This window comes from Tursiops truncatus, chromosome 16 (assembly GCF_011762595.2).
Source record: "Tursiops truncatus isolate mTurTru1 chromosome 16, mTurTru1.mat.Y, whole genome shotgun sequence".
Taxonomy (NCBI): Eukaryota; Metazoa; Chordata; class Mammalia; order Artiodactyla; family Delphinidae; genus Tursiops; species Tursiops truncatus.
In genome coordinates this window covers 28,962,549-28,989,060 of record NC_047049.1, presented here as the reverse complement: position 1 = coordinate 28,989,060, position 26,512 = coordinate 28,962,549, and the positions used below count along the sequence as shown (strand labels likewise).

General features: G+C 38.3%; 1 protein-coding gene across 5 annotated transcripts in view; it reads right to left on the bottom strand.

The window, feature by feature from the left end:
- Positions 1 to 26,512, bottom strand: part of HPSE2 (heparanase 2 (inactive)) — a 633,877-nt gene that overhangs the window by 161,867 nt on the left and 445,498 nt on the right. For all 5 annotated transcript variants that reach the window (XM_073794093.1, XM_073794092.1, XM_073794091.1 and 2 more), the window contains one exon: positions 5,839 to 5,932. In XM_073794093.1, the coding sequence (XP_073650194.1) occupies positions 5,839 to 5,932 (94 nt within the window). The remainder of the gene's footprint in view (positions 1 to 5,838; positions 5,933 to 26,512) is intronic.

The following is a 26,512-nucleotide window of genomic DNA, read 5'->3' as shown; positions in this document are numbered from 1 at the left end:
CATTTTCCACTTTTCTTCATTAGAGAAGGTTAACATTGTCATTGTCCTCATTTTCCTTTAGTTGTGCATCCAGTTATTCTATGATCCTCAAGAATAACTGTTATTCTTTTACCCTCTTCCCCTTTGATATACTTTGATATAAGTAGGTAAACCAGCAGTTGGCTGAGAAAAAAGTTTCCTTTTTAATCTATTCGTTACTTCCAAAGGATTAAATATTCCTCTGCCTTACCTACTTCCATGATATTGCAACTAGGATATATTGGAAAAAGGGGTATAATGTTACTGCATTTATTGAGATTTCAAAAGAATTAATCTTTATTAAGTATTATGAGCAATCATAAGCAATGATGATATTAACAATATGATCATGGTCATATTATAAATCATGTAAACCATTCCCTCCACCATATACATCTACCACCAGGAGTCCTCTGATCACACCCTAAGAAGAACTGTATAAATTAGAAGGTGTCTATCCTTTCAGAATTAGCCTAAATGTCACTTCCTCTGGGAAGACTTGCCCAATTTCCCTTCCTTTACAAACTAAGGTAGATACATCTCACCATGGGCTCCTGTAGCACCCGAAACATCCCCTGTTATGGGAATCATTGCATCTTACTATCATTGCTTGCTTCATTAACTATTTTCCCATTAGACCATAAGGTCTTTGAGGATAACCACCACACCAGTCTTGTTCTCCATTTTATCCTCAGGAGTCTTGAAGATACAAGAATGTCATAAACAGTTGATAAATGAAGGAAGGAAGGGAAGAAAGAAGGAAGGGAGGAAGAAAGGACATTTTCAAATATTAGGGAAGCCAATTGTTCATTTTATTTAGTATTCAAAATGCAATCATAAGGACAGTACTTTTGGAAATACTTCCCTTATGACTGGGATTTCACCAACTCCTTCCTGTGCCTATTGAATTGCTGAAAATAATATCAAAAAGTGTTATTTCCTCCTCTGATTCCTCTAGGAGATGACACAAATCATAGAGTCCAAGTGACTTAAGCCGAAGTGGTTCATCTTGGTTCTTATGTTATTGTTTTGGAGTCAACCCAGCTATCCATGCTATACCATCTGCACTGTATCCTGAACATCTCTCACTTTCCCGTCTGACTCTTGCCTGCATTGAGAGATTCTCAACTCTTTCCCTTGACTCATCTCCCAAAGTACAGATGATTATCCTCATTCTAATGGAAGGGAGAGAGTGTGTGGATCATGCAAAGGAGTGGGTTGTCCAAACGTTGTCTCTGTTAGGCTTTCAAATGCATCACATAGATTTTCACATAATCAGAATTCACCCACTGCTCAGAAAACTGAAAATTCTTAAGTGGCAGTCCAAATTTGGAAACCACAACTGTTTTTAGCACTGCCTTTCAGGTGCCAAAAATATCACCTATCATATTCTCCAGGGTTCAAAGAAAGAGGAAAGAGGAAAAAAGCAAAGAACAAGTTGAGGATAAAGGTAACATGAAGCTTCTCCAGTTACGTAAATTATTATTAAAAATAACCACAATAGACAAAGCGAGAGAGAGGCATGGACATATATACACTACCAAACGTAAGGTAGATAGCTAGTGGGAAGCAGCCACATAGCACAGGGAGATCAGCTCGGTGCTTTGTGACCACCTGGAGGGGTGGGATAGGGAGGGTGGGAGGGAGGGAGACACAAGAGGGAAGAGATATGGGAACATATGTATATGTATAACTGATTCACTTTGTTATAAAGCAGAAACTAACACACCATTGTAAAGCAATTATACTCCAATAAAGATGTAAAAAAAAATAACCACAATAACTGAAATAACAATAATAATAGCAATAAGAACTAGCATTCACCAGCAGTTAACAAAACAGGGCCTCATGTGACCTTCCTAATCTCCCTAAGAGGGAAGGAGGATAGTACAGTGGTCCCTATCTGTCGGGTACTCGTTCCAGGAACAATTGTGGATATCAAAATCTGCAGTTGCTCAAGTCCCGTATTTAAAATGGTGTGGTGTTTGTATTATAACCTATGCACATCCTTCCATGTACTTTAAATCATCTCTAGATTACTTACACTACCTAATACAATGTAAGTGCTATGTAAACAGTTGCTGGTACATGGCAAATTCAAGTTTTGCCTTTTGGAACCTTCTGAAAATTTTTTTCTTAAATATTTTCAGTCTGTGGTTGGTTGAATCCACAGATGCAGAACACATGGATACAGATACAGAGGGCTGACTGTATTCTTAGCATCCTCATTTTACAGATGAAGAAACAAAATCAGAGAAGTTACGTGAATGGCCCAAGGTCATACAACCCACTAGACTTTGAGGCCACTAGACTTCAAATCCTGTATCCTATCTCTTCTTCAAACAGCCTCACCACTGGTTTATCTAACCACGTGAATCTGTTTTGGTGGGAAATTTGCCCTTTTTTCCATTACTGTGGACCTAAGGAGAGGTCATTAGGACTTCTCTGAACTTCTCAAAATAGAGAAGAAACAAAGATTCCATTTCTAGCTTTTGGATGAGAGTTCCAGTTATATACATATTAAAATCTTACTTGGTCCATCTCCAAATTGGTTTTGGGGGCTCAAAAGAAGGAGTTTGATCACTCTGCCCCAGTTTGTACCCTGGAATCTAATTCCCCAAACCCCCACCCATCCACAGGGGACTTCAGGAACAGCCAAAGTAACTTTCCAACTGGAGAATCTTGGTGACCCTTCTCTGGTCTCCCAGCCCTCATCTCCCCAAGTCAGGCCAGTACCTGGCATATCCTGGGCTGTGGTAGAGACTCTCATCCTCGAGGCCCTAACAACTGGGTCCAGGCTGCTGTAGCCAATAGAAGGTCTATCCCATGGATCAAAGCTCAAGGAATCTGTGATCCAGCAACAGCCCTAGCAGATACCCATTTAAGGCAATATCTGGCAAGAGCTTTGCAAAAGAGAATTGGAAAAAGAAAACCAGTCAGAGAAATAACTGAATGAGCTACTAAATGAAACAAGGAGCATGGAACTTTGGCAGACAGTATTTTCCAAAAATGACTGAAAAAATATTTCTCGTCTTATATGCCCTTCCAGAACCTTGCCACTCCCCCATCCAGAGAAGTTTATTTCCTCTTGTCTTAAATCCCTATGGGTCTTGGTGACTGTCTCAATGTATAGACTGTGGTTGAAGTGATGCCCTATGACTTCTGAGGGTAGATAGAAAAGGTGACAGAGCTTCCCCTGGCTCTCTCTCTTGGGCATCTGACTTTAAAACCTTGGGAGGAAGCCCAGGCTACACAAAGAGGCATTCCCGTTATCAGCCCCACAAAGGTACTAGCTGACAACTGACATCAACCAACTGCCAGACACATGAGTGAACGAGCCTTCTGATAATTCCAGTCGCCAGCCTTTGAATTACCCCAGTCTTTGAGTTTTCCAGCTGAAGCTAATGGAGCAAAGACAAGTTATCCTTATGGGAATTCCTGATCCACAGGATTCATAGTCATAATAGATGACTGTTCTAAGCCGCTAAGTTTTGGGGTAATTTGTTGCACGGCAAGACATAACCGGAACAGGAACATAAGCCTGAGGGGACCTTTGAGCATGCTGTATTTGCAACAGCCAAAAGGTGACTCCAGGTCCTACTGCTAATTCTAGCCATCCCCTGCCAGGTGCCTTCTGTATATAGGTTATTTCTCTTGGAGACTCCACTGCTCCCCCCTGCAACCACACTTAGCTCTCCCCTTCCAAGTCCATCAAACATGTTTTTAAAGGTCTGAATTTCAATTGAGCACAGGGTTTGAGTCCTTTACTCTAAGTTTCTTTGGCCTTGCCTGGCCAATTCAGGAGGTGAGTTTAGCCACTTATTTCAGTCTCTGAACATTCTGTGATGGTGAAGGTGTATGCAGTGGTGGAGAGTACTGGGTAGTGGGGAGAAAGGGAAGAACCTAACTCCTAATCCATTTGTCTTGGCTTTGACCTAGAGCTACCTATTCTACTTAAAGAATTACATGAACCTTCACTCACAGTGCCATGATACCACTGAATCATTTTACTTCCAATGACAATCCTTTGATCAGATCATTAGGCTCAAAACTGCAAAAGCCAAAAATATAAAGACTTGTTGTCTTGTACACTGTTGTAATACAGAAACTTAGTATAGTGCCTGGAACACAGTAAACACTCAATAAATATCTACTGAATGAAAGAATGAATGAATGAAAGAAATCTCCTCCTCTTTTTTTAGAGGCCAATAACTAATACTGGATTAGCATAATGCGCTAGAAAACTGTAGTGTTCAACAGGCTGACATTCTACTCCATTAGGTAATATGTTTTTCAACCTGCTCAAAGTAAGTATTAAACCTCAAAACTGTGAGTTCCTTGAGGGCAGAGACCATGTCTTATTACATTTTGTATCCTCAGCACCTGGCACTTTGCCTGGTACTTGCTAAAAGCTCAGTAAATATTAAATATTTAAATATTAAAAACTAAGTGAATGTCAAAGAGATTGACAGAGATATTTCAAATAATTTAGTTCTCCTAGGCTTTGCCTAGTAGGAGACAGTGACAGATAAGGGTGCTGGTCAGTGCACCTGATCCCCAGAGGGATCAGACTGGGATGTAGAAATTCAGAAGTCCTGAGGCCTCCCAGCCTTTAAAGACTCCAAAAGCTATTTTGTAATCTGAGTATGGCATTGTTATGAATATAGAAAAGTGTACAGACCTCCCCTTTAGCAATCAAAAGTGCTTTTCTATGATTGCTCCAAATAGTATTTTTTTCACAACTAATTTTATAATGAGCCATTCATTTATTTGCCCATTCATTTATTCATTCATCCCATATACATTTTGTGTTTTCGGCCGCACCTCACGGCTTGCAGGATCTTAGTTCCCGGACCGGGGATTGAACCCATGCCCTTGGCAGTGAAAGCATGCAGTCCTAACCACTGGACCACCGGGGAACTCTCCTCATTCATCCCATATCAATGGGGGCCTACCTGTTGCTATTTTTCTGCAAAGATGTGTTTAATTTGCTCAAAATAAAGTTGAATGTTCAAAAGGTCCTCATTCCCTGGAAAAGGACCTGACTAGGAAACTAAAGATGAGATATCACCATTTTGTAGAGGCAGATGGAAATTGTAGGCATAAGATCCTTGCAGTTCAGAATTAACTAATCTAGTGTATTTCAAAACATGATCTGCATTGGGTGGAATCACTTGACAGATGACTATTAAAAATAGAGATGTCTGGGATCCACTCCAGACATACTAAATCAGAACATCAGAAGTGAGATTGGAAACTACAAGCAATCTCTGGTGATTTTGATTGTATTCAAGTTTGAGAACTACTAACCACAGGTGTCCTGCCAGTAGGACCTACATACAATTGCTTAATTTAACCTTGTCTTCTCCAACATCTCTACAAAAGTAAGATGTTACTTGGCTGATTCTAAGACACCTAGGAATAGTGTAAATGTGGCTCAGAATTGCCAATATCCCAGACCACAACTCCACTGAATGAATGTAATCATTCTCTCCTAAACTAACCCAAAATAAACTCCTGCAAAAAGAAAGTAAACCTATTCTTCCCTTAAGAAACTCACAATTTAGAAGCCATCTGTTACAAAATGTTTGTTATTAAAATAGAGAAGCTTTTAAACTTGGATATGGTACATTCAAACCCTTCTTAATCTGAAAAGCAATAAACAGCAATCATCAGCTGTGAGAGGCACCTCTTGGCCATGCAAATCCAGACTGCACTATTTTTCTACCCACAGTGCTAACACCCAGCTGGAACCCTGTGACATTTTCCTCACCTTACCCCCAAACTCACTCCTCTTCTTCCCCAGAGAGTTTTACTCACTTTCTGAATTTTCCTAATCTGGTCAGAGAGTGTGTCTAATAGGCGAGTTTTCAGGAAGTCCATCACCTTGACCACCCGGCCATCAATGTAGCAACTGGAATAAAAATAAAATGAGAATCAGAGAAAATCTCGAGCAGGAGACTACAAATATATTTCTCTAGCCAGAGGTCTCTGTTGCCTGAGGAAAGAGCCCAGGGTTCGCTTGGGCTCTTACATTCTAAAGAAGTTTTGATCCTGGGTACTTTTCAAACAAATAATATACTTTTTAACCTCTTCATTTTCACCTCCATTTGTGGGCTAATATTGTGATTTTTTTCAGCCTTTGTCCATTGAAACTGCATTTATTGCTCTATAGGAACTGACAGGACTCTGTAACACAATTGGGTAATGGGGAAAAGCTTACTTGTTTTCCCCATAGGGAAAGTAATTTAACACCCCTCCCGTACCATCCCTACCCCCACCTTAAAGTAATAAAGGTATGTGAGAGGTTTGAAAGACTACTCAAACATTTTGAAAGGTTTCCACACCTTTAAGTAAGAAAACACCAACCACAAAAATCTGATTTAGTGCAGTGAGCAGGTCTCAAAGAGTTCATCTCCAGTTCACTTCCCTGGGCAAAATACCTTGTAGTCAACCTCCTTCCACCTCCAGAATAAATGAACGGATAAATGAATAAACAAATAAGTCAGACAGATTAAAGTTCAGGCGCCCTCTCCTAAAATAGCAACAAGTTTGGCACACATCAGTGTGGTGGTGTCTCCAGTTTTGTTAGGTAGCTTAAGTGAAACATCAAGTTGTGCCGATACTACATTGTTAACATTCAACCAAAACAGGTCCATCTGGCTTTGTGGGGACTCTGTGTGAATCTTTACTCTGAAGGCTAAGCCCAGGATTAGGTGACCTTCATTATCTCAAACCTCCCAGCACTCATCTTTGCAAAATTCCAAATTAAATCGATTTAATTAAAATCAATGCTTATGACTCCTGGGTGCCTTTTCCAATCCACTTAGGTCTCCTTGGCTGATGGATAATGATAGATTATGTCATTTTTAGTAAGACACCAACCTCTCAGTACGTATTATAGAACTATAATTCTAATTCTAGTACTAAAAAATTCCTTTTAATGTTAAATTCCCATACTAATATGTGATGTAGTGGAATGGTTAAAATTCTTTTGTAATAGCACTTTCAACCAGGTGCTCTGGTTGAAGTGAGGGTGGGAGATGAGCTCCTCCCACTCAGCCTTCCCCTTGGCCTCCCTCACCACCTCACACATTTCCACAGAATCCAATGTTTAAATCATTTGTATATTGAAAAGAGTATGGGTTTTGGAGCCAGAGATATCTGAGATCAAATTCCAAGGCAGGTATTTACTACCTATGTGATCTTGGGCAAGATGCTTGGCCTTTATGGGCCTCAGTTTTCTTATTCTTAAGAGAGAGGTAACATATCTACTACTCAGGATTGTTTGAAGATCAAGCAGATAAACCTAAAGTGTCTGGCATATAGTAGGCACTCAACAACTGTTAGTTCTTTTCTGATTTCTCTAATTTTCAGCTCACAAAGATGGGGTCATAAACAATAGGGGCCTGACTGTGTGTACCAAATTCTAAAAGTGAGATGACTGTGTCAAAGGGTACATGCTTTTGAAAATCTGGGTGGTTACTTATATTAGGGAATAAAACAAACCAATGACATGACCTTTCACCTCATTCCTGGTACAGATGCTAGACTTAGATCCAATAAACATTTATTATGTGCAACACACAGAGCTGGTAATGTCCATGTCCATTACCTCACAAACCTCTTTCTATTAGTGCTCCACTGTCAGCACCTCCAATTTTTTTAAAGTTGTGATTAGATAGTATACTACCTGAAAGCTAGGCATATTAAAACACTGTAGTGTTCAAATTAAAAATAATTCATGAAATGTTAATGTAACACACATTGAAGGACATGAACATTTGTACTATATTACATGATGATTACGCATATGATAAAAATGTACTGTAATTAGTGTTCTTTTATGTTCTAGTCAAATATATTATAGTTTCCTCTTTTTTCTTTGTTAGCTCCCAGTAACTATTTTAAACAGCAGAGTTTATAAGTTTTGCTGGCAACACATATAGTTTAATGCTCATTGAGATAAAAGTGCCAGATGTACTTTTTCAATATGTAGGATTCCCTGTGAACATGCTTCCTATCCCACAAAATCCACGGCCCACGGTTGAGGGACCTCCACTCTTCCCCTCCTTCCTTTGGTCTCTTTTCTCAAGTACACGAAACTTGGAGTTAGAAAACCTTGGTTCAGTCCCAGCTTTGCCACATACTACCTATATGATACTGGGTTTCCCCTTCTTTAAAATCAGTTAAAAAAGAACCCCAACCCTACAGTATTTTCACAGGGTTACTGTACCGATAAAAATGAGAAGAAATTCTGGGCACAGAACCTGGCACATAAAAGGTATTCAATAACCAAAACTACCCTCCAGGTTACTTAAGTACCCAAGGTGGCAGCAACCTAGACTGAAAAGCCATGGGATGGGGTGAGCAGGGGAACATCTGTCTGGAGAAAGACAGTATGTTCATCCACCATAGGATTTGGAATTAGGGAATTATGGAGGAGCAAAAATGGACTCTGGATTTCCAGTAGGTGGGAGGTAGAGAGAAAGAGAGAGGTGGAGAGGGCTGTGATTATGTTGCAAAAATCTGGAGTTTGAAAAGACCTTAGTGGTTGTGTGGTCTGAAGTAGGTGCGCCTGTGACAACACCCCTGAGAAGTGATTATCTAGGACAGGGAACTCTCTCTCATACACTACTAGTACTGTTCCACTGTGCCACAGCTCGGATCCAGGGAAGGCTCTTCTACCATGGGTCTAAAATTGGCTCCCTCTTACTGTTCACTCAATGGCTGTTTTCTTGGACCCGGGAATAGTCCAATTCCTCCTTCATGTGACATGTGGGGGAACAATTCCAGTAAAAACTTTGGTTTAAGCTTTTTAGAGCCTATTTTTGTCCCCAATTTTAACCTAACAAGCTGGATTCAATCATTCTCAGTTGGTCTCAGGCTATTCCTGTGGGCTATGAATTAGACTGGAGCAGGGAAAGCTCCAGGCAGGAAAGCAGTGTGACAAGGTTATCTTATCTCAATAGTGCAGGCAAGAAGAAATCTGGGTCTAAGTAAGGCAGATCACGGAAAAAGTAAAAGTGAGAGCCTGTGAAAAAAGAACTAATAAAATAAAGCTTCTGTAGAGCATAAGAGAGACAGGAAGGGAGTCAATGATGACCACGAGCTAATGAGAGAGAATGTCTTTGAGAACACTGGTGCCAAGGACACGTAGGCTAGTCAGACTGGGTTTTAGGTTTGTCAAAGGAGATAAATTATTCTGTTTGAGATATCAAAGACCCAGAGAATATCAAAGAGAAAATATGCAACAGGTACTTGGAGATGTGAGAAGTCAGCACAGAGAAAAATTGAGACAGAAAATGTTGACCCGGTTGTTTTCTTCAGTTTGTAAGTAATGAATGGAGCCAAGGCCGTAGATGAGCTCTCTAGGAGAATCAGAGAAGTTAACAGATATGGCAGAGACCCTCTAAAATTCTCAAATACGGCCCTGGACACTGCCTCTATCTTTGGCCCAAATAAGAGTCCCTTCCTTCCCCAGTCCCTTCCTTCCCCCCAACACAGTGTCTTTTTAATAATTTCGGTCTGAGTCAGATTCACACTTGGATGCCAAAGGAATTCCCATATTATACTGTGAAGTTTCAGCAACTTTATTTGCAAACATAAACCCACATTTATATTGCACTATGGAAATAAGAACTTCGGTCCTCCAGAATTTAGTATTCCTTTTTAAGAGAGGGGATAATTTAACCATAGGTATGAGTTGATAAATACCTGAGCCTTTTTCATGGGTAACCCTGGACAATTAGCTTGCTGCACTTACCCTTCATAAATGTGAAGCTTCTAAGAAAACATTCAATGTCAACAATCTGTGGTTATCTGAAAAACTCCTGCCTGTTACAGAGCTTTGATTCTCTGATAGTGGCTGCCTATAGTAAAGGGCTCAATACATCATTTAGATTTGGACATGATAGCCTGTGATGACACTTGGTAAGAATAAATTGTTAAAAATGGTAAAGATGGTGATTTCTAACCAAGACTGGGTAAGTGGAAGTAGGACTGGATTCCACCAGACTGTCCAGTGACCTGCGGGCAAGTCTCTCTGCTTTCCTCTGTCTTCTTCACTGGGAAGATAAAGATGATTCTGAGCTACCAACTGGTCTCTCCTGAAGAGTTAACTAGTTTAGTAATGGATACAAAGGCACCAGAAGACCAAACAAATGAGAGAGGAAAGGAAGGATTGAGGGAAGGAAAGAGAGGGAAGGAAATTTGCCAATTAGAGGTGCTTTGGCATCTTCCACGTAAACCCTGATAATTTTAGGTAAATCATAGTCCTCCTCTAAGCTCTCTTGAAATTTCAGCATCTCCTAGGATCACACCACAAATGGCTGAGCTGTTCAACTAAAAGCTGAAGCCAGGAGAGGCTATGCAGAAATAACCTTTCTGTGAACTATTACTACAAATGCAATGAGCTTGAAACCTTTGTGTGTGGACAAACAGCCTGTGCTCAGTCCTGGCAACCATCATTCCTTCCTCGGCTGGCCTCTAGATTAGCAGGTCATATCAAGCACATACCTGGGGAGGTGGCAAAGATGGAGAGTATACAAGGTAAATAGAACTACATACCAATTCATTCACCAACTCTCTTGCTCTTCTTAGTTTTAAATTTTATTTCTAGTTTAATACCTTTCATCTTACAGTAAGTCCCCTACATATGAACCTTCAAGTTGCGAACCTTCAAAGATGTGACTGTGCATTCGCATGTCCAATCACGTAAGTTAGTTCACGTGAAATTGCAGCTTGCCCTCCGTCTTCTATTGCTGACAATCCTTCAGCTCTACCATCTCCCACCTCCTCTCCCTCCTCCAGTCAGTAACTCTTCTTGCCTGTTCACTCGATGCCAGCCCCTGTATGCCAGCTGTTGTACTGTACTACTGTACTTTTCAAGGTATTGTACATAAGATTAAAAATGTTTTCTTTATTTTTTGTATTTGTTTATTTTTTATGTATTATTTGTGTGAAAAGTATTATAAACCTATTACAGTACAGTACTCTATACTCGATTGTGTTAGTTGGGTACCTCGTCTAACTTTGTTGGGCTTACGAACAAATTGGACTTATGAACATGCTCTTGGAACGGAACTCTTTTGTATGGTGGGGACTTACTGTATTTAAAATTTTGCCCTTTATCTGTTGATTATAAAAGACACAAGTGCTCATTATAGACAAATTAGAAAATGCACATAAACAAGATTAAAATATGAAAATGAAAAATCATTGATGAACCCAACACCTAGAGAAACTTTGTTAACATTTTGCCTTGTACCCTTTCAGACTTTCCATAGTAAATACACATAAAATTTCCCATAATTAGTTATTTTAAAAACTTACTCCAGATCCTATTCCACTAGCGTATAAATTTAAAACTGTCCCAGCTGAGATTCCCAAGCCCCTATCGCAGAGATACTGCCAGAAATATTAGAGACTCCAGGTGAAATCATCTCACTCGTATTTTAATTCCATTCTGGCCAGTTAGGGATCTTCTGCCAGGGGCAGGTCTCATCTCCTTTCTTCTCTGCCAGCCAGGTTTTAACCCTGATTCCCCTCCCCCCTTTCTCTAGGCCCCTAGATTTAGTCTTCAGGATTGTACTCCAAATTAGCCACTTATGCCCATTAGCCTCTTAAAACATTTAATGAGGAGAGTTTGTTGTCCAGGGGCAGCTGGTTTTGTTTACCGGGCTCTTTACTTTAAAAGGAAAAACCTTTGCCCCTTATTATCTGACCTCTTCTTTTATTTCAGGTAATTGCATTAGTGCTGGCTTCCCAATGCTCAGGAATTTCCGGACCTATTTTGCTGCCTGCTGCTTTCAGGGAGGAGGGGCAGTCTGCTCAGAATTCTTACACCCAACCTCCTGCCTGGGTAGGTAATTCCATAAAACTGGGGCCTTCCCCACTGGATGAGGAGAAGCTTGGATAATCATTAGAACAACTGTTGACCTATAAAAGCTATCTGACACCTTGAAATCAGTCAGACTAGAGGCTGACTCTAGTCTCTCCAAAGCTTTATAAGTTGTATCTGCCCCTCCTCCAAAGGCCTCACTCTGGGTTCCTACTGAGCACATTCTTCTCACATATGCCTTTAGGTTTTCTTTCTGAGGCTACACTATTCTTCATCTTCTTTGCTATGAGTCAGTCTTCCCATCTTGTGTTCAGAACTACTTTGAGCAGGTGGAGCTTGAATGAAATGAATACTGTTAGAAAAAAAAATCCTACAAAATATAGGCTTTCTTTGGCTTTCTTCAACCAGTTCCTACATAAGCCATACAGGAGCCACCCAGCTGACTAAAGGGCTGCGGTTCAGGAATTTCAAAGAGTTTGTACCCTGGAAAAATGTTATCATTGAAAAATTATACAAGTAAAGGTCAGGGTGGTGGGCAATCCCTCAGGCACATAATGGGTACTCAAAATATATTTAATGAAAGCATGAGTATCTGTATAATCTAACCCACAATGAGCCAAAAGGGTGGCCCTAAGGCTCAAGTACTGTCCCAAGGGCCCCATTTTCTTGAACTTTTCTCTCTCCTAATTCCTTGCACACTTTGGGTCCTGAGCTTCAGGCCCTAATCATTCTCCCCAGTGAACACAGTGCATGTGGAGAGACGCTTTGTCTTGGCAGGGGCTGGAGCAGCTGGCCCTTGATCCTAGCAGTGATGAGAAGAGCTCTAGGGGAGCAGGGGAGGAGAGGGATAGGAAAGCCATCTGCAGCTCCAGCTATCAGAGTGGGCTCTGAGCAGGGCACCTCTGGGAATTTTCAGGGTAGCAGCACGTGATGGCACCAAAAGTGTGAGCAGGAGTGGCTCCGTGTGTTTCAAGTCTGAAATGTAAACAATTTGTGAGACCCTCTTTAAGAAAAGGAAATCAAAAGTACAAAACACAAAATTAGGTACAAAAATAAATATTTATTTAGAATGACAAAATAAATCACAACAAATTCCCAGAAAAATTTTTTCAAGTTCCTTTTTTCTCAGAGCTCTTTAGGCAATTTACCAGAAATGTTTACACAGCAAGGCTTCCCCCTCACCACCTAACATTCTGCAATTCTCATCAACTCCCAGCACTCCTAGGTACCAATGCAAGTGAAGGGCTTGAAGCTTAAGTCATTAGCTTCATGGTCAATCTAACTGTGGGTCATCAATAATAGGAATGGCAGGGTCTAAGTCACTGGAATCTAACCATCTATGTGCCGTATTTATTTTAATTCAGGGTTTGTAAATTGGGAGCTTATACAGTTACCACATCCTTTCCCTGACCTCTTTTCATATAATTGTCATTGTAGCTGAATAGCACAACTAACTTAACTATAATTAGGTTAGTGCATTACTAACTAGGAGAACACAGAAAGGAGAATGAGGAAGGGAGGAGCCGTATATGTATTAAGTTCCTTCTTGCTGTTTCACACATAGTGTCTCGTGAACACTTTCTGTTTGCAGATTATAAACTGTGGCTCCTACAGTAACTAGGAAACCAGAGACCAAGTAGGTACTAGGCGACAGATACCAAAAACTTTCCTCTCTGTTCTGCCAAGTGCGAGAGCTATGCAGACTACTGCGCTTAGTACAGGTGCCTTTCAACTTCCTTTAGTCCTGCCTACTTCAACTATCTCGACCACTTAAACAATATTGAGCTAAACTCAAATTTCTCAAGAAAACAAAACAATTACAACAAATAAAAACAAAAGCAAAACAACAACAAAAGCAAAAACCTGGGGAGATAAGTAAAGGAATGGAGGTGGTATAACTTTACTCTTTTCCTTGCAAAAATGTTTTTCAAAGTATTTTATTAGTAATTGTTACATGAAGAAAAGGGGCTCCATGGTCAAATAAGTTTAAGAAATGCTAGGTTAAAACCAAGTTAAGTAGTACTTCCTGTTCTAGCCATCATGGAATAGATCAGAATTACCCTCCTGTCATAGACAACCTGAAATCCAACACAAAATATATAAAACAACTGTTTGAAGGAATCGGACAGCAGCCAACTCAAGCTGTGATCCTTGAGAGGGGAGAGGTACATGAGGTAAGCCCCGCATTCACCTGGGCTTGCTCCTCTGGATAGGGTGGAGACAATTTATTGACCACCAAAATTTTGTGCCCCCTTTCCACATTGCAGAGCTGTTGCCAAGAAGCAGCTGTCTAGCTAGAACCTACTATACCTCTGCCTCCATCACAAGAGGGGTGCCCATAAGACTAAACAGGTCAAAGCATTGTGAGCAGAAGTAATGTGTCACGTTAGGCTGAAGTAGTTGGAGATGTGTATCACTTCTGAGCAGAAATTAAGAAGTCATGTCCTTCCTTATAGTCTCTTTTCTCCATTGCCAGATGAATGGAAGAGTCTCCAAGGAGAAGCCCAAGACAGAAAAAAACCTGGGTCCTGGAATATCACATAAAAGGCCATCCACCAGGTACCTCAGCATTGGATGTGACATTAGTGAGAAACAAACTTCTATTGTTAAGCCACTGAGATTTGGGGGTTTATTTATTAAAGCAATTAGTGTTAGATTTCCTAGTGCATAGGTATTCATTATAACAAAACTCCATTCAACCAGCTGATCTGTTTGACCAACAGTGCATAATAAAAATGTTGTCCTTTGAGAGGAAATGGTCCCTGGTATGAAAATAAAAAGATTAACCCAGAGAACTCTAGTTAATTCTAGTTTGAATTGACTGGATAACTCTCAACAATGGGCTGAATTCTAATATCATGCAAGGACAGCTGAGGAGGGGAGAGATCATATTCTTCTATATCTAGGCAAACTGAGTCCAGGGTGAAAATAATGACTAAGGTGATTACTTACCAGAGAGGACATGAAATCTAGAATACTGGAAGGGAGGTCAATTAATGGAAGTCACATATCAGTGGGTGGCGGCCTTTTGACTCTCTCTACATCCAGTATTCTCCACTAGGCCTCTGGTGAAAATTTGAGTATTAACTCTGAGGGATAGCCATAGTTTGAGGTAGATTTAGGCATCATCATTGTCAATGAAATCATAGTTTAGCCATAGTTTGAGGTAGATTCATTTAGGCATCATCATTGTCAATGAAATCATATGTACTAACTAGCATGTATCAGACAAGCAGGAAAACCAGAGGTTCAATTCTCCCCTGCATGATGTTGCTTACTTCTAGGCACCCAGCACTCATAACCGTGCATGTGTGCATACACACACACACACACACACACACACACCCCAAACTGCTCCTCTAGCTACATTCACCAATACTCTGTATATTTTTGTTCCTGCATCTAACTTTTATTCCCAGCAAACTCAATGTCGTAGAGCTACACCTCCTTGAAGTACACTCACTGTGTAGAATATTTCACCTGGAGAAAAACCTTACGTCAAAATAATTCTTTTCACAACAATTGCCATGTCTTTGTTTTAAAAGAAAGGCTAGCTCTCACCATATAAAGCATTAAAAGGAACTATTTATCAATATCATGAATATATGTGCACGTACACACATGCATGTGTGTGTATATACGTGTTAAGAGAGACAGATAGAGATTGAGATGGAGAGAGGTATCCATCTACTAGTTAGATTTCAAGATCAGGGTAAATATAACGTTGCTTCTTGTGTTGTATGGTATGTGAATTGAGCCCCCAAAGAAACCATTTCTGGTAGGATATTTTAAATGTCAGTATTTGCATTTTTCTGTAATTTAATTTGAGTATCATTACTATTTTACAGTTTTCCTTTAAACAGATTATTTTTAATTGCTATATTCTTTTGATTCATAATTTAAAAATACAATAAAAATAATTCTGTTACAAAAATACACACTCATTTTAAAACTTAAACATGATAACAAATAGTACAAAGAATTTAGTAATTAAACCAAATCTCAATGCACCACCTTTATCAACATTCAGAGAAAATCATGCCATTCAGCTCTGTATGTCTGTATACATATATCGCTATATACATACATACACATGTATACATACATATATGCATAATAAAGTCTGATATCAATAATTTTAGAGCAACTTTATCTGATATATCAGATACTAGTTCCTTAAAATGTTTTTTATAAAAAATTTTAAAAGATGGAGTCATAATGCTTTTGCTTTAACTATGTTCAACTTTAGACAGTATATATCAACTGCCTCTGTGAAAGATAAGGGTATTACTCCTATTTTTCTACAACATTGACAGCCACATCAGCCAGTGTGATAATTTTGCTTCAACCATCAATCATAATTTAGAAAACTCAAGAGGAGAAAGAAAGTCTATTGCCTTTTTCTGCCTTTTGCCTTTTTGTTTTGTTTTTTCTCCTAAATGATGTTCCAAGTTGCCATCTTTTATCATTTCCTTTCTTTTTAGAAAACTTACTTTACCCATTCTTTTAGGTAGGTCTTTGTCAACAAATTCTTAGTTTTCCATCAACTGAAAATGTCTTGATTCCCCTTTCATTCCCAAAAGATATTTTTGCTGGATATAGAATACTAGGTAGACAATTCTTTCCTTCAGCCCTTAAAAAATTGTTGTGCCACTTTCTTCTGGCCTCCGTGATTTCTGATGAAAAAAATCTGCTGTCATTTGAATTGCTTTTTACCTATAATTAAGCTGCCATTTCTCTTACTGGTTTCAAGATTTTACAGAGCTTTCAGCAGTTTGAGTATGGTGTATCTTGGTATGGATTTCTTTGAGTTTATCTGTTTGGGGTTTACTCAGTTTGTTGAATTTATAGGTTTATGTCTTTTGCCAAATATGGGAAGTTTTCAGCCATTATTTCTTTAGGTAATTTTTTAGTCTCACCTGCTTTCATTCTGGGGCTCAAACAACATAAATGTTAGATCTTTTGTTTTGGTCCTGCAGATCCCTGAGGATCATTCTTTTTTTTTTTTTTAAATACAGTCTATGTTTTTCTCTGTTGTTAAGATTGGGTAATTTCTGTTATTGTATCTTCAAGTTCACTGACTTTTTTTCATCTGTCTCCTCCATTCTGCTGTTGAGCCTATCCACTGAATTTTTTATTTCGCTTTTTGTACTTTCAATTCTAAAATTTCAATTTGGTTCTTTATATCATTTATTTCTTTGTTGAGACGTCCTCTTTCTTTGCTATCTTTCTATTTTTTTCATTTGTTTCAAGAGTATTTGTAATTGCTCATTGAAATATTTTTATGACAGCTGCTTTAACATCCTCGTAATTTAAACATCTCTGTTATCTCAATGTTGGCATCTATTGATTACCTTTTCTCATTGAAGTTGATATTTCTCTGGTTCTTGGTATGACAAGTGATTTTCACATGACATCTGGTTATTTGGGGTATTGCATTATATGACTCTGGATCTTAAATCTTGTTTTGGTTGGCCTCCTATGACACCACTCCGGCAGGGTAAGGAAGGAATACTGCCTCGTTACTGCCTGGTTTGACAGGCCTGGTTTACTTGGCCTCCGTTGACACTCATGGATTAGGGAGCCTCCTTACTGCTGTATGGGTGTAGGAGTTTCAGCTCCCCACTAGGCCTCCATTGATATACTAACCTGACTTCAAGGGTAGGAGTACCTTGTTACTTCTCCCCATGTGGCCTCCACTCACGTGGGTGGGGAGTAACCTCATTACTTCTGGGTGGTGGTAAAAGTCCTGAGTCTCCACTAGGTATCCTCTGACAGCATCCCAGGGGGGAGGGGAAGAGGCACTTCATTTCTAACAGCTGGGGGTGGGAATCCCAGCTCTCCATTCGGTCTCCACTAACAATGAGTGGGGATGGTGGGGAGGGTCTTTGTTATAACCTAGCAGGAATGAAAGTCCCGGCACTCCTCACTAGGTCTTCACCAATGGGAGCACTGAGATACCTTATTATAGCCTGGCCAGGGGGACAGTCTCAGCTCCCTGCTTGGCTTTTGCTGGAAGGGGTAGGGGTGGGGATGGTACCACAGTTTTTTTTTCAGTGGTTGTGTGACTGGAAGAGAATGGTTATTGTATAAAATTTTCTGTTTTGCTAGGTTGTTCCTTTTCTGGTCCTCCGGCTATAGAGAACTGGCTTTTGTTGGGGCATTTTTTGTTTGTATCCGTTGGTGCTTCTGGGTTGCCAGCTTTTCTAGAACGAACTCTGGGATATATGAGGCAAAAAAAACCCCAAACCAGGAAGCTCTCCACTGTACTGTTTATTCCCTGGTTCCCAATCTACCTTATTCTCTCCACCTTTCAGAATTTTTTCATGTTTGTTTTATAAATAATGGCTAGGGCTTTTAGTTGTACTTAATCAGAGGAATAAGGAAAAGTATGTATACTCCATCATTCTTGAAGTGAAAGTTTTTATGTTTATCTTTAACTGTAATTCCAACAATTTGAATTGTAATTTTTAATCTTAATATTTAAATATAGAAAATTCATTGGATATTTACAACCAATCTTTTTATCATAATTTCTCCATCATGACTCCTTTTTTGTTTGGCTGCTTCATCTTCAAGTAGACTTTTCTACAAATCCTCATGCATAACTAAATTTTCCCTAAGTTTCTGTGTGCTTGAAAACTGCTATCTGCTCCCTTTGACAAATCAAGTGCATAGAATTGGATGATATAAGAGTCTTCCACAATAAATGAGGGAGCTTAAGTATCAGATTTTCAATTTTAAGTATCTCTGACTACATTAAAGGTTATAACCAGAAGACAGCTAGTTATGATTGCTTAGGAGAAATGCTTAGATATCACTCTCCTAGAAACAATAAAATTCCATCTACCATTTGAACAGAATGTCCCCCTTCAAATAGAGAAATTAATGATAAGGATGATGATGATAGTGTAAAACTAACAGTTACTGAATGCTTAGTATGTATCATGCATCACATACATTATATAATCTTCACATAGTATTATGAGATAATTATTTATCCAGTAAACACTTATGGAGTGCATACTATATGCTAGCTATGCTCTAGACTCTAGGTAGAGTTCTATTAGTGTTCATGTTTTACATACAGAGAAACTGAGTCTCAGAGAAGTTAAATACCTTGCTAGTAAAATGGCACCGGCCAGTATTTGAAATGAGATTTGTATGATGTTTAATCACAACATATACTTACTTTATAGCTGAGTAGATATGATAAATATATCAGTACCATGAAATAAAATTCAAATTCCTTGGACTAGAGCTCAGAATGTATAATTATATTATTTGTAACTGACAGAGGATTTGATTAGATTTATTTAGCTAATAGAAATTTTAATGTCATAATTTCAAGGTAAAATTTCACATATCTCTCCACAAAGGAATGTTTTCTTACCATCTTTCCCTTTAAAAAATTTCAAAGAATTAAAATTTTCATGGTACCCTAAAATATCCTATTTTTTCCCCCGGAATCTCCTACAAATTCAGTTTGAATATTGACCTCAAAAGGGCCTGAGAATCAGGGAAAACATTAGCGTGTTGTCTTCCCTGTGGTTAAGAACATGTATTTGAACATGAAGAATAAGCAAACTGACAGCTATCAATGCAAAGATTTTTAGAAGAACAGCCCCCTTTTAAAGAATTATTTAGATTTTAAAGAGTTAATCAATCATGAGTGAAACAAGACAGAAATAAAAAGCAAATAAGTTCTGTTTCTTTTTTTTCTTGAGAGACTAAATGATAGTTGGCTTTCTAAATTAAGAATGAAAACGGTAAATTTTCATTTAATATATTCTGTTTACATATTTGGACAATTAGAGTAGAAGGAAGTATACAGTCATCCCTTGGTATCTGGGCGGGGACTGGTTCCAGAACCCTCCTCCTTACCCCCTGCCCCTGAGGGGTACCAAAATCTGTGGATGCCCAAGTCCCTTATATAAAAGGGTGCAGTATTTACACATAACCACGTACATTCTCCCTTATACTTTAAATCATCTCTAGATTACTTATAATACCTAATACAATGTAAATGCTGTGTAAATAGTTGCCAGTCAATGACAATTCAAGTTTTGCTTTTTGGAACTTCCTGGAATTTTTTTCAAATATTTTCAATCTACAGTGGGTTGAATCCACAGATACAGAACAAATGGATATGGAGAGCCAACTGTATAAAGAAAATAAAAACAGGAAAATAGGGGGAAAGAATGAGCAAGAGCTGGATCTCCCTGTCAGGGGTCTTTCGGTTTCCCCAAAACTCAACTCATCCTCCTTCTCTGTTCTTTATCTCTGCACAGCCTACCAAGCCTCACCACTCAACAACTAGCCCCACATACACACTTCTAGACACCTGCTTCTTCCTATCATTAGTTCCTAAATCCACCTCTCCTGCTCCTTTAACTCTAAACATCACCTGTCCAATTCCACCTCTATCAATGAACCACAACAGAGCAGTTTTTAGCAACCCCCTGCCCTTCCCCAGTCACCTGCTATCTAGTCCCTACTCCTAACTTCCTGAATGATCTATCACTTTGACCAGCAAACCAAGCTTCAACCTCTGATTTTTTCCCTATCTTGTGCAAACATTCTTGACAAAACTGCAATGTTTACCTACACAATTGATCTTTGGAGGCCTTTACCTGATCAGCCTTCTCCACACAAAGCCCAGGCTTAACTGAATGTTGTCTTGGGCTAATGTGTCACCTGGACTCTATCCCTTATCCCAGTGGTTCTTAATCCTGTCTACATTTGTATTAACTAAGTGAAGATAATAGCTCCTCAAACAAAATTTTCACTTATTAGATAGTGATCTGGACAAGGAACTAGGAGTCCCCTGTTCTGCCAACCACTAGTCTTGTGACCATAAGCAAGTCACTTAACCTCTTTTATCATCTTATCTATCAAGGTAGTTGGTTGGCCTAAATCAAGGATAGCTAACAGCACTCTTGTCAGTTTTTGCCTCATGTATTTTGATGCTCTGATATTAGGTACATACACATTTAGAATTGTTATAACTTGGAGAATTGACCCCTTTATTATTATGTATTGCCCCTCCTTATTCCTAATAATTTTCCTTGTTCTAAAGTTGGCCTTGACTGAAAGTAATATAGTTGTTCAAGCTTTCTTTTGATTCATGTTAGCATGGTATATCTTTCTCCATCTCTTTACTTTTAACCTATGTGAGTCTTTATATTTGAATTGGGTTTCTTGTAGACAATATATAGTTGGTTTTTGTTTTTGTATCCTCTCTGCCAGTCTCTGTCTTTTAATTGGTGTATTTAAACCATTCACATTTAAAGTGATGATGGATATAGTTGGGAATAATATTTGCTGTGTAAGTATTTTCTATTTCATGCATCTGTTCTTTTCTCTTTTGTCTCCTTCTTTTCTGTTTCTCTGGTTTTAACTAAACATTGTACATAATTCCATTTTATCTCCTTTCTTAGCAAGCAATTAAACTTCTTTCTAAAAAATTTTAAGTAGTTGTCCTAGAGTTTCCAATATATGTTTTAAACTACTCTAACACTATACCCCTTCACATGCAGTACAAGTACTATAAAATTATATTATATTATATATATTATATTATATAATATATTATATAATATATAATTATATTATAAAATATTATCCTCAAATATAAATTATATTTAAATATAATTTAAATAAATTATATTTAAATAATTTAAATATAATTTAAATAAAATTATATTATATTATATATAATATTATATTATATAATATAAAATTATATTATATTATAAAATATTATCAATTCTTCACTCACATCTCTTACGATATTGCTGTCATTCATTTCCTTTATCCATATGCTATGATCACCCAATACATTGTTGTTATTATTACTTTAAACAAACAGCTGTCTTTTAGATCAATTAAAAATAAGAAAAATAAAAGATATTGTTTTACCTTCATTTATTCCTTCCCTGACACTCTTCCTTTCTTTATGCAAATTTGAATTTCTGGTCTATATCCTGTTCCTTCTCTCTAAAACACTTCTTTCAATCTTTATTGCAGAGCAAGTCTGCTGGTGATGAATTCCCTCAGTTTTTGTCTGAGAAAGTCTTTATTTCCCCTTCACGTTTCAAGGATAATTTTGCTGTATATAAAACTCTACTTTGGTGAGTTTTTTTCTTTCAACTTTATTCCATTCAATTCTCTTCATGCTTGCATGGTTTCTTATCTTTGTTTATATTGCTTCATATCACTGTACTTCATATCCTTGTCCCCTATAAGCAATGCTGTTTTCCCCTGGCTTCTTTCAAGGTTTTCTCTTTCTCTTTGATTTTCTGTAGTTTGAATAAGATAGTATTCCTAGGTGTAGTTTTCTTGGTATTTATCCTGCTTGGTATTCTCTGAGATTCCTGGACCGGTGGTTTTTGTGTATATCATTAGTCTTGGAATGCTTTTTTTTTTTTTTTTTTTTGCGGTATGCAGGCCTCTCACTGTTGTGGCCTCTCCCATTGCAGAGCACAGGCTCCTGACACACAGGCTCAGCAGCCATGGCTCATGGGTCCAGCCGCTCCGTGGCATGTGGGATCTTCCCGGACTGGGGCACGAACCCACGTCCCCTGCATCGGCAGGTGGACTCTCAACCACTGCGCCACCAGGGAAGCCCCTTGGAATGCTTTTTAGCCAATATTACTTCAATACTTGAATTAGTTCATGCCATTATTATTTCATTACGCTTCTGCTCTATTCCCTCTTTCTTCTCTTTCAGGTATTCCAATTATGTGTATGTTATACACTTTGAAACTGTCTTACAGTTCTTGCATACTCTGCTTTTTTCATTCTTCATTTCCATTTGGGAAATTTGTATTGACCTATCCTCAAGCTCACTGATTCCTTAGATGTGTCCAGTCTACTGCTGAGTGCACCAAAGGCATTCTTCATTTCTGTTATAGTATTTTTCATTTCTAGTATTTCCTTTTGATTCTTTTGTAGAGTATCCATCTCTATGATTACATTACCCATCTATTCTTGCATGTTGTGTACTTTTTACATTAGAGCCCTTAACATATTAATCATAGTTATTTTAAAATCCCTGTCTAATAATCCCAACATCTGTGTCATATCTGAATCTAGCTTTTATGATTGCTTTGTTTTTTTCAGACTGTGTTTTTTTTCTTGCCTTTCAGTAAACTTTGCAATTTTTTCTTGAAAACCAATATGCTGAATCAGGTAATGAAACTGACATAAATATACCACTAGTGTGAACATTTGGGCTAGAAGTTGGGATATGTTTCAGGTTTGCTAAAGCTTTAAGTACCAGAGACTTCAAATTTTTCTAATGTCTTTATGTTTCCTCTCTTAACGTTAGGCTTCCTTAGTTACTCTTCCTCAGAGAGAGGGTCTGTGTCTTGCATCTCTTTCAGCTGTAATTCACTGTTATTATATTAGAACCCTGTAGGTGTAGTCATTGGTTATAGAGGAAGAAAAGTGTTCCATAACTTTATGACTGAATTTCAGTCTTTTAGTTGGTCTATACCTCTGGGTTATAAGCTTCACAATTTTTTCCCAATGCTATAGCTTTTACCGCCCTAGGTGAGACAGGAAGTCTGGAGGGGGTTAGAGTGGGAGGAATGCCTTTCCCCAGATGGGATAAGGCTCTGATTATGTCTTTTCCCTTGGAGAGTTGGCCTTTGTTATAGAGAATGCTTAGGTCATATTTTACAATGATTACTCTAAGCCTCTCCCTGCAAGGGCTGCTAGGGGATTTTTCTTGGATTCTACAAAAGTGTGTGTAGGGAGGGCCTAAGACTGCAGCCTCCAGGAGTTTCTCGCTCTCAAGCTAGTCCACACTAAGTCTCTAGTAATTCATCAAAATTACCACTTAAATGTTCCTATCAGTTTATGGCTTCAATATTTTCTGTTCCAGGTATGCAAATTTTGGTGGTGACTCTCTGGGTTCACCTGTCTTTCCAGATTTCTTGGTGATGGTTTACCCTGCAATCTTAATTCTCTGACAGGTCTAAGAAAATTCATTCATTATCAAATTGTTCAGCTTTTTCTAGTTGAATGAATGAGAGTAACAACTTCTAAGCTCTTTACATGTTGGAACTAAAATCAGAAATCCATTAAAAGCATTCTTATTGGGCATGCCAGCACTGATCTTTTGGTAATACTTGTATTAAGGGTTGTGTTGAGAAATAGCTTTATCTCCACTTTGTATTATCCATCCGTGTATTAATGTAATCAATTAGTAATGTCTGCCATGGTAATGAGAGTAAGGAATGTAGCCACATATACCACACATTTGCCATTTTTGACCAAGATGATTTCTAAGGCCCTTTCCAGATCCAAGGCTCAAGGTCTCCTCTTTGACACAAAGTGAAATGATACCACTGGGTGTCCTCTCAATATGTGTGAAACTACATTTCAGATGGTATTAATGAAATTGTATTTGCGTATTATGTCATCCAACAGATGCACACAGGAGTAAATCCAACATATGAGGAAAGCAAAACAAAATGACTTGCCCAAAGGTCTCATGTAAGTTTCCTGTTTGAGTTTAATTTTCCACACTGTCATTTATTTATGAGATCTAGAAATTACTGCTATTTTGCACTCAGACCCTATACCATGCCTTTTCCTTAATGTGAGCTTTGTATCCATGCTTTTGAAAGAATAGGATAGACAAAAAGTGTCTGTGTGTGCATGTCTGTGTGTAAAAGGTCATCCATGTCATCACATAGGAAGCCTTTTTATGAGGACCTACCAGAAACGTTTATCTCAAGATTTAGTAACAGGAAAATGATGTTTCTCATGAAAAATTAGTTTGGTTTTTGACTCATGGACACTAAATTTTATTTTCCACTTTGCTTTGGCTACTTGAAGCAAAGAATCAAATTTGTAGCCTATCTCTAACAAGAGAATAAAACCAGCTGATATACATTAGAGTGTTAATCTTTCCCACTGCTTTATTATTCTTCTAACCCTGTTTTCCATTTACTCTTACTTCCTCATTTATTTATTTTTATCATTTTGCTATTGGACAGAAAAGTGATCAGAAAGAAGGTTGAGAGAAACTGTGAAAAAAAAGGCACTCAGTAATTCACAGACTATATATCTGTCCCTTTATATACACAAAGAAAAGAAAAGCTCCTTAGTTTTAATTCCTGCTTTATTTTCTTTTCTCCAAAATTTATCTTTTATCTTATCAAACATTTGGGAAAGCTTCAGGAAGCCCTATTCTCTTATCAAGTTTAAAAACACTCTTTTCTTTGTTACATCAAATCATTTGTTTGATACAATGCAGTTTGAGGTTGAATAATGAATCCATTAACCTTTAGCTTGTCGTAAATGGATTTCCCCTTTTAAGACTTTTTAGACATTTTTTATGTTTTCCTGGGGCTAGAATTGGCCCTTCTAAGTGGCACCAAGAATTAGTAAGAGTTGAATTAATATAATGAGAGTTACTGATATTTCCAGAACAGATTTCCCAAAGATCACAGAATACTTCAAAGGTAAACTTAAAGAATCTTTCTGAATGAGAACAGGGCCGTTTTGCTTTCTTCTTTCACAATGAAAAAGACAGTCTGGGTCTTCACTTCTGGACATTCAGTCAGGGGTGTGTGTGTGTGTGTGTGTGTGTGTGTGTGTGTGTGTGTGTGTGTGTGTGTGTGTGTGTGTGTGTGTGTGTGTATGAATGTATGTATGTGTGTGTGGGGTTACCAGGGAGGTACAGAAGTGGAGGCAGCCTTGGGGTTATGAGGCGATTAACAGGTCTGCATAGTATGGTGAAAGCCTACAGCCTTGCCCAGGGGGCTGCAAAGTTTTTCTTCAAAGAGACAGATAATAAGTAATTTAGGCCTTGGGGGCTATATCGTCTCTGCTGCAACGTCTCAACTCTGCTATCGTAATGCAAAAGCAGCCATAGACAATTCATAAATGATAAGCATAGCTGTGTTCCAATAAAACATTATTTATGGACACTAAAGTTTAAATTTCATAGAATTTTCACATGTCACAAGTATTTTTCTTTTGATTCTTTTCAACCATTTACAAATGCAAATAGCATTCTGTAAAACTTGGTGGCCAAACAAAAACCCATGATGGGCTGGATTTGGCCTACAGGCTACAGATTGCTAGTCCCTGATGCTCTAAACAATTAAAATTCTCCATAGCTAGAAAACTACCACTTATTCTCTTGGATTAAAGCATTATCTGCCAGATGTCCCACAGTTGATACACAACCACTACTGGCAGTGTTAATTAACATACATATCTCTAGTACCTATCTGTAATGATTTTCACACTTGAATATATGAATCACCACCATAGAAAGCATGTTAAATGTAGATTCCTTGGCTCTGGGTGGAGCTCTTGAATCTACATTTTAATCAGCATCCCAGGTGATATGAGTTGTGAATAGATCCCAATCCTTGAGAGTCACTGGATCACTGTAAATTATTAGATACTTTGCTTGTATAAAACACACAAACAAAACCCCACCAGGTCCCTAGTGATAAAGAGCAATCGCTCAAAATAAGGTCAACCAGAAGAGAAAGTGCTAACAGTACACTGGCTTTGCCAGCATTTGTTTCCAATGGTTGTATAAACCTCCAGATCCCACTATTTCTCTCTTCCTACTCTAAATAGCTTCCTGCTCCGTGAACTCTTTTAACTTACTGTGCCCGC